This window comes from Lathamus discolor, chromosome 15 (genome assembly GCF_037157495.1).
Source record: "Lathamus discolor isolate bLatDis1 chromosome 15, bLatDis1.hap1, whole genome shotgun sequence".
In the NCBI taxonomy this organism is placed as follows: Eukaryota; Metazoa; Chordata; class Aves; order Psittaciformes; family Psittacidae; genus Lathamus; species Lathamus discolor.
Genome location: NC_088898.1, coordinates 4,397,681 through 4,406,948, shown reverse-complemented (window position 1 = coordinate 4,406,948; position 9,268 = coordinate 4,397,681). Strand labels below are relative to the sequence as shown.

At 41.7% G+C, this 9,268-nt stretch overlaps 1 protein-coding gene across 5 annotated transcripts in view; it reads right to left on the bottom strand.

Annotated features, from left to right (window-relative positions):
• Nucleotides 1-4: 4 nt before the first annotated feature.
• Nucleotides 5-9,268, bottom strand: part of AK8 (adenylate kinase 8) — a 65,286-nt gene continuing 56,022 nt past the window's right edge. For 3 of the 5 annotated variants that reach the window (XM_065696083.1, XM_065696081.1, XM_065696080.1), the window contains 2 exons: nucleotides 2,290-2,370; nucleotides 5-591 (listed from right to left, as the gene is read on the bottom strand). In XM_065696083.1, coding sequence (XP_065552155.1) covers nucleotides 395-591; nucleotides 2,290-2,370 — 278 coding nt within the window. In that variant the 3' untranslated portion in view covers nucleotides 5-394. The remainder of the gene's footprint in view (nucleotides 592-2,289; nucleotides 2,371-9,268) is intronic. The other 2 variants (XR_010616210.1, XM_065696084.1) reach the window with 2 other exon arrangements.

Below are 9,268 nucleotides of genomic sequence, written 5' to 3'. Positions count from 1 at the left end.
CTAATAGCTTTCACACTCCAGTTGGCTTTGTGTATATTACACAATTAAAACAAAACTACTATTCACTGAATTACAGAACTGGAAAAATATATTTGACTTAAACACAGGAACTTCCCTCCCCACAGTGCTTCATACCTTGGATCACAAAGTAGAAGCCAAAAAAGTTTCCCCTAAAGCACAATTTCTTACTTTCTGTACTTAACTCAGCCTTGGTGAGCTTCATATTCAACATGGCTTGGCTGCCTTCCTCTCTTGCTTGTGATAATGCGCCACTTCAGTGACCAGACTGCAAACGTTACAGGGAAAAGTTTAAAATCAACAGTTCAAGCCATCATCCATGTTAATTATGAGCTTTTAAATTTTTTGCATGGAAGGGGCTTAATGATACAGCTTTCTACAAACTCAAAGACAGCAAAAGGGTCTTGGTCAGCATTGACATAAAAGGTATCTTCATAAAAATCTTCCAGTTCTTTGATATTCCTGTAATAGCTTTCCACGCACATCTCAATATTTTCTTCCTTGTCTCGAGGGTTCTGCCTGAGGCGGGCTTGGATCTCTGGTGTGGGTGCTGGTCTGAATGTAGTGTGGTATCTGGAGATGAGATACAAATATCACTTCAGAGCTCAGGCTGAGGACAGAGCAGCCATTTCCTAAAATACTCCATGTTTTTGCTTATCACAATTCCTTGGAAGCGACTCTACATACTCTAGGTTGGGGGTTTAAAGCAAGTAGTCTGTTGCTCCTGCTCTAAAGAATCCTGGGTACTCAAAAGCTGAGAGTTTTTCTTTAGGTGACACAGAGATAGTGCTGCTGGTGTTTATATACTTCACACAAGGTGCAAAGTTGCATGCCCAATGCTCTGTGTTCCAGATCTAATCCCAAGGTAACATGTTTTACTTGTAATCTTTGATTCCTATCCTAAAAAAGGCACCTAAACCTTAGCATTAGTTAAAAACCTTTGCTGTGGTTTACTGTCTTCTGTGCCCTAACACAAAACCATTTTATCCTTCTTCCTGTACAGCCAACTTTTCTGAAACTATTGGAATAGATGCAAAAACCGAGGAGAGAAGCAGAGTCTCTGTGATTGCACAGAACTGTGTTACAGCTCCTGTTGGTACAATGATGTGGACACAGAGCACATCATTATTATTTAGAGCACAGCTGAAGTCCACCCTCTTCACTGCACTGAAGCCAGCAGTGCAGATTTAACATAATGCCAAGGATTAGATATAGTATCTAAAACAATTCAATTCACAATGAATTCGGAAGGAATAAAACCCAGAGTTTGGAAGAAGGAAGCGTGTTAACTGGAGCAGACATTGAACAGGCTAATCCTAATGATAAGAAATGCAAAGATGTGTGAATGATTTGCTTCATAGTGTTCATTTCTTCGGAACAACTGCATCACTTATTACTAAGCCAAAGAGAACAGTTACAGCAAATCACTGTTGCTGTCATAAGTTAATGTTGCACCTCAAGTGAGATGTCTGAATAATCATGTATCACTCTGGGACAAATCCAGTACTTATGGCCTTAATCTCTGAGGGTTTGGTATTTGTCTTTGATGCAATAGGATGCATTTAACCATTAGAAAAGTAAAATAGTGATTTAAAATTTAAGTGTTGGGAATCATAAAACCAGCACAAGTGAAGTTGCAAATCCATAGCAATTCCAGCAGGATATTTCATTGTTACTTGTTTCTCCCGAAAAAAAGGGTGGAGAAGACCTGAAGGTCATTGGTGAAGTGAGATGATGTAACCGCCCGAGAGAGGAACAGCCACCTCTGAGAATCCAATCTTACAGTGACTCAGTGACTCAAGATTGCTTGCTTTACTGAGCAGGAAACATATTAATATCTCACAGCAGACAGAACCATCACAGCAGCTGGGGGAAGTAAAATGCAGCAAGTTTTCAATTTTTCCCCAGCTGGGAAGCCTTCAAAATTCCCATGGGAATGTCTGAAAACCACCTGCATTTAGGCTAGGTTTCAGACATCTTCCCTCAGCATTATTTTACCAACCAATTTAGTTACCATCAAAATATCAGACCTGAGCTACTTGCTACGGCAGATTTCAGGCTCCACGGTTTTAAAATGTCCTCTTCTGAGAACAGAAGCAGGCAGGTGGGTTGGTTCTGGAGTAGCTATGAAAGTTTAAACTTTTCTTTTAAGGAATCCCTTAGCAAGAGTACAACATTCCTGAGCTTCCTTAGATTTCTATGAAGTCTATCTGGTGCTTTCATCTCACTGGCAGTCTTGCAAAATGTTAAACATCAGACAGGAGTGCTAACCTTTCCCCAGTGACAGGATCAATCCTCCGCTGAGACAGTCGTTCCACAATGGATTCATAGGGGAGATTAAAGAAAAATACCCTATGGAGAACATAACAATTAAGTGCATTAACATCCTGAGAACATCACTTGTGACCTTCAGAGTATGAGTTAATCCTTACCCAAATAAACGGCACACACACAGGTGTGGAAGTGACAGTACCACTCAAAACCGCAGCATCAGAAAAGATTAGCATATGCACAGGGCCTCTCTCCTCTGGTTCTTCTCCTCACATCTGTTTAGTCTCCAAACCTCATCAGGGCAGAAGCTCTTTGACACACAGTCTGTGTGTTGATGTGTGCATTGACAGGCTTTAATTGACAATATCATGTGGACACTAGTGACTGAATTACAGCTGTAATATACAGTGTACACAGCTGATGATCCCAGTCACATTACACTGTGGCATATAAACTGTTGTGCCCCTCTCACACTGACTCCTTGGCGTTTTGATTCATTATCATGGTCCTGTTAATTTCATGTTGTAGTTTAAAACTCTTCAGCAGAAAATTCTTGACAAACTGCTGAGAATGAGCCCCTGTCCCCCAGCTACTGAAGACTAAAGCAGATCTGGATGAAGATCACATTCAATGGTTAATTCAGAGCAAAATGAAAAATAAAGCTTCTTATGAAAATAAACTTTTACCAACTGAGCACGGCCTGAAGGCTGTAAAAACATCTCTCTTTATATTACACCTTCTCCTGCTGCTGCCTTCAAGGCTAGGCTTCCTATTTTCGTTTCTGTCTGCCTCTCACGAGCGATACTGTATGCTTTAGACGTTCACCAAAGGAGCATTTTACACTGACAGGGTGGGATCAGACCAGATGAAAGGCTGAGCTTTACCTTGGCATGCACATAGCAGATTACTAGAATCCTTTGTAGGATTTAAAGTTATGAAAATCATCTCTCTCTTCAAATGTTTACAGATAATGACTTCTATTCACACTGTGGTAACAAAATAACAGCTGGGAATAAAACATTCAAGATCTTGGAGATTCCAAAGACAGGAAAAGAACAACAGTTTCAACACTCTTTTATCCCTTACACTCTTAACATTTTGTTTTTCTTTTTTTCTGTTGCCCAACAATGGCACAAAAATGTGATTGTCAGAACAGGTAACATCTGATGATATGTCTCAAGATGAATATTCTAGTAGAGAGGAACAACATTTATACAGTCATGATAATTGATACGGCTTCCTATTATATTCTGAAATAAACAAACCCACTAAAGGATTATAACCTGGCATATCAAGAAAGCTTGTCGTAACTCATAGTTACTAACACAAAAAAGTATTATGGTATTTGAAACAGAAGAGCCGAAAAAAACTCCACTTAAAAAGCTGCCAACAAAATGAACTCTGAAAGCCTTGTCTGAGCTTCCCTTCTTTTTTATACAAGATGCTTCTTATTATCTAGTCTGGTGTCACCATTAAAGAAGAGTGTAGGGAGAAGATGTGGGAGAGTATAGACATCCCTGCTAATACAGATATTTATTCTTTTTCCCCACATGCATTGTATAATGGCACACAGAATATACTACACAACAGCACCAACTCCTAATCCAATGGTCCTCTTCCAGTGAAGGTGGGATGCCTCACCTTGCCGTACTACAGGGTATGGCAGGGTACAGATAAGAGAAAACAACACTCCTCAGGACTGTCAGTTTAAAGTTGTTCAGAAACAGGGAAAAAAGATGAAGGGGAAAAACACTGACAGAACTACTGTCTAGACTTCAAATACTTCCAATTAGAAAGCTTTATTATCATTTTGAAGGAGAAACATACCACACACAGTCTATTATGCAGCCCCAGGAGGCTTACTCACATGAGTAAAGCCTATTTACATGCATGCACTTTCAGCAAAGTGGTAGTCTTGGGTATATGATACATTTGCTTCAGCTTCTCTCAAGGTATTTCTGAGCAAAGTTTTGCCTGTGTCCCTGTCTCAGGCTACTATGACTCTGATCACATAACAAACTTGACCCTCAAAATGTCCAGATAGCATTTACAGCAATAGCTGGAAGAATGCCCTGCAAGTACTGGATTCACGTCCAAGCAGAGCTTGGCCCCTTTCATATACCAACTGTAATTCTTTTTTCACATAAATGCATCCTCTGTAAAGCTTGCTTTAGGAATCAGCCAGGCTTTGTATGTTGTAATGTGTCACAACTTCTATCAAGGGGAAATATGAAACAGATGTCATCAGAATTGGTAGACAGGAAGGCAAGGAAACACAGCCTCGTATCAAAGTATACTACATTATACTGCTAGATTAGCATCCAGCACAGCTTCCCTTTCAGAGCTGGCAAGCTGTTCGTTCAGCTCTGCAACAGGTGAGTAATGTCAATCAGTAGCAACATGAGGTGTGCATAGGGAGGGCTGGGCAGAGATGCACCAAGAAACCTCACTCCTGCATCACAGGCTCAGCATCTACCTAAAATCATTGGCAGTCAGTTACAAACTGGTGCTCTGTGGGGTACAGCTCAGTAGAGCCTCCCAGCACAGGACTCTGAGGACAAACTAACTACCACTGAGTGGCAACACTGCTGTTAGATGCAGGACTGAAGCCAAATGGTTTGTAAGTAAAGCTGTGTCCTCTCTCCTTTGCTCTCCTCTCCCAGGAGAAGCGTGTGAGAGAAGGTCCACTCCTGTCAGCAAGCTTTCATGGATAACAAAACCATGAACACAAATGTTAAAAGGGAAAAAAAATATGTTAGAATCCTGCCTCTTCCTCACTGTACTTGACATCACTTACCTGACCTGTCACTGCTTTCGGATATATTAGAGAAATTAAACTCCAGCAGATTCATAATGTTGATGACACCTTCACTGTGTACCTAGTCAAATGAGAACTAGTGGCCTTTGGATGGCAATGAAATATATAAGGCCTCTACCAGCTGGAATATAATGTTGTTTTACTACCAGCCATCTGGCATTCCAAAAGGGTATTCCAATTGCTTTTGGCTTCTGAGTATTCAGACAGTGTTGTCTAAGATCCTAGAAGTCACCAGGGCATCCTGATGGCTTCCCTTCGCAGACAGAGGAGAAAGTAAAAGTATGGGTGGCAGAAGTTTTGTTTCATGCCTGATCATGAGACAGCATTTCTGGAAAAATGTGTCACAACCATCCAATGAGTGAAGAAAGGTTTTTTGACCTACAGAAAGGCATTCAACTAATTGTGAACTGCATTTGTTCCAGATGGCAACCAACCTAGTTAATCCAAGTGATTAACAATTGACAGCACACAGAGTTGTCCTCAGGAGAATTTTTTTGGTGGTAGTTTTCCTGTTTTGTGGACATAGTCACCAAATTAAAACACCTATAATGGAAAAATTATGAATGTTTCTATAAGACAAGCAAGTGCTGCATGCCTGAATTCTTCTATCCCTGAGCTAGGGATTAAGGCAAGCTCCTCCTGTGCACTGACATTCCCTGTCCAGGATGGCTCCACTGCCTTGCCAGCTGCCTTCACATCTCCAGAGAACTAAAGCTCTGCCTGTAAGCCACGGCCTTCCACCACTTTTGATCCTGTAATTTAAACATAGCTGTTTGATGAAGCTGACCTACATAGATGAGATGTTGACTGCTCTAGACCTGAGCTATTTACTTAGGTCAGATCCCCATCCTTGTCATTTCCCACTTCCAGGAGTTGCTCTGGACGGACACTGGGGGACAGGAGCCCAAAGCCAAGCTCTTTCTGTAAAATTATCATCTGAAAAATTTGACCTATACTGTTAAATCCAATTGAATTCATACCTTGCTTTCATTTAAGGATGAAAAGACAGTGCAACATGATATCTAAGACAGAATCCTGACTCTCTTGCTGGCTTTTAATAGAAGAGACTACTGACTTGCTTGTGGCTCTACCAGGGCCAGATCAAGCCTTGCAGTCAAGTTATGATGCTTGAATTAAAAAAAATACAGCATGAAACAACACTAGGCCACTTCTAATGTAGCATTTAAACTTTTGAGTTGAAACTGCAACCTTAAAAATAGCAAGCTATTAATCTTTCTCTTACATTCTTAACTCCTACAGATCTTCTCCCTCACAGGCAGGTACCAGCTGCCATATTTCCATTCTTCACGCTCTGCACTCTGCAAAAAAAAAAGAGGCCCCTGCTGGCCAATTCTTGTTTAAAATTGTGCATAATTGATAGTGGCAAATCTACCCCAGCTGTGTCTAAAGCCTCTCCAGGGGCAAGAAAAACACTCTCTGTGACTGTCATTAACTACTAAATTAGCAAGTGCTCCTGGCAGTTTACAACGTACCACATCAGTCTGCTTAAAAAAAAAAAAGGAGGATGTAAAGATCAGATGCCTGTGTGGTCTCAAAGTTACAGCAAACTTCGCTGGCAGAACTCTGACAGAACCTCAGCTAAAGAGAAGGGGAAAGAGAGAGCAAGAGAGAGGGAGAGTGAAAGAACGAGGAAGGAGGGAATGAGAGGAAGGGACACAAAGTTACACTCTTTTTTCAGGCAGACAAATAGAAAATGTCAAATTCAAGGGTAGAAAATTGAGCCTTTCAAAGGCACAGTACATCCTACTCAATATGGAGAAATCAATGCAGTGGTATGTGATTCTATGGCACAATTCCCCATGGAAAGTAACTCTCCTTGAGGACTTGGTTCTGGCAATGCAATAGTTACAATTTTTGTAATAGAGTTATAAAGCTGAAAAAGAGATGAGGCTGTTGAAGTGCATGGATGCAGTAGGTCTCTAAAACGCTAGCACAGGTAAAAATGCTTATGTGATCACTGGTACAAATGCAAGCTCCTCCCCTTGGTTCATAAAACAGCCAAAGCAGGCGGAGAAGGAAATAACATAGCTCTTGCAAAAGGACAGAAAAGCCTTGGGGGGCACCATGGAATCAACTGGCAGAGAGACAAGGAACATCTCCAGCAACTGCCCTAAATTTGGCTAAACTCTAAAGCCCATTATTAAAATTCACCACAATTTTGTTTTAAAAGTTTCCAAAAAATGCATACAACTGTACAGACTTCTGGATCATACAGGCACCACAAGCCAGAGAGGAACGGGATGACAGGCTTGGCCAAGATACAAGAAAAATCTGCATTGCAGAAAGGTTTTTTTCTTGGGTAGCGCCATTGAATTATCACAGTAATACAGCAAATCAAGTTAGTGGTTCAAGCTGACAGGTACAAGGAAATTCAGGTTTCAATCCAAGTGACTAACCCCAGCTAAAACCCAGGTAATTTTGTCTTTATAGACTTCCTAGCCAGAGATACCTGACTTGGATCAATCAGGTCCCCTAAAGAATGTTCCCTTTCCTTCAATATAAAGACACCTTGAACCTGAAACCTTGGTCAAGCCTCTTGTCAAACACTAGGGGCCCAGCCACAGGATCCTGAGCACGTTACATTTCCATAATTACATTCTGCAGCCCCATATCCTCTCTTAAAAGTTAAAGAGGTTACATAGATCCCATCTACCTTTTCCTCATTCTTGCTCAGATTTCTCTCAATGCTCAGTTTCTCTTTTTTTCTCAATAAACCAGGCATTTTGCCCATGGGTAACCAGACTACAAAGGATCTTCTGAAGCTGTACTATAGACTGGACATGGATCTTAGTTTACATCTTACTCTACTCCTTCTGCATGTCTCTGCAATGGATGAAATGATCCTTATCTCTTATTTATAGAAGGAGCTGTTGGGAGGTTTTATTCAATGATGTCTTTCAAATTCTGGGATATGTTCGGATGAATGATGCTTGATTCTATTTTGGGAAGTAATTTCACCCTCTAGATTTGACCATAAGGGAAAACACATTGCATAAATACTAAAACACAGGTTAATCGGCACAAGTGTTTTGCTCATTGAGTTCCTATACGGATTCACGTGATGACAAGCTGCTCCCAGACACTGGATCTTTCTTTTCAAATGGATGCGTTTCTGTCCAATAACCACAACAGGCAGCTAAGTGGGGCACTATTCCCAGGACATGGCTTCTGGCCAGGGGAGCGAGATGAACAGCATCCTTCGTAGCTGCAGATGTTCCTTGCTTCACCAGCAGTGCAGAGTAGTGACTATTAGATGTTTTCCACCCACCAGTTAGATATGCCCAGCCCCCAACAGTCCAGACAGCTGAGGTGGCAGGGTCCCTGCTGCATCCCACCCCACCAGCCTGGTATCTCAACAGCATCTCAGTGGGTGCCACACCAGCTTAAGCAGGGGGAAAAGGCACAGCCCTGCTAGGTAGCACTGTCTTTCTGCTTTACAGAACAATGGGCTGGAGCTTGAGCTGGGATAAAGCAAAGTCACTCCACTGGCATTACACAGACTTACACCAGTGAAAAACCCCAGGCCTTCTGGCAGTTAAGAGCCATTTCATGTGGAAGAACTCCCACCTCCATAAACGTTCCATCAGCACAGCAAAAGGCACGCATACACAGAGCAAGTGTTTTCATACTAGAGGCTTTACCAGAATCTTCAAGCTTCTTTTGTGAAGGCAGTATTAACTCTTGCCGTATGTAATAAATGGTTTGGATGCATTGGTACCTCCATTCAAAACTGGATTACATTTCTATCCTCATTTTTATTCTTTGCCTCCTTCTTACTTTCAGCTGTTATTCCAGCATCTCTGCATTCCCCCTGGAGTTCATTCCAGTGGGGCTTTGTGAATGACAGAGTAAGATGGCAGCCAGCACTGCTTAGAGTAACGTGGCTGGCACGATTTCCACTCTCTACAAGGTTAATCAAATTCAGTCTCAGATAATCGAAAGCCTCTGCAGCCCCAGAGACCTGAGGTCAGGAACCTGAACCCACTTCCCCAGATGCAGTCCTGTTTCCTCAGATGCTTGCAACCCTCCCCTGCAATAATTAGATTCTGCAAAGCAAGTCTTGAGTGAAGCAAGAACTCCAGAGTTAAGGACTAGCAAACTCTTATCAGAACTGATGCCTTTCCTACCTGTCTGCAGCCT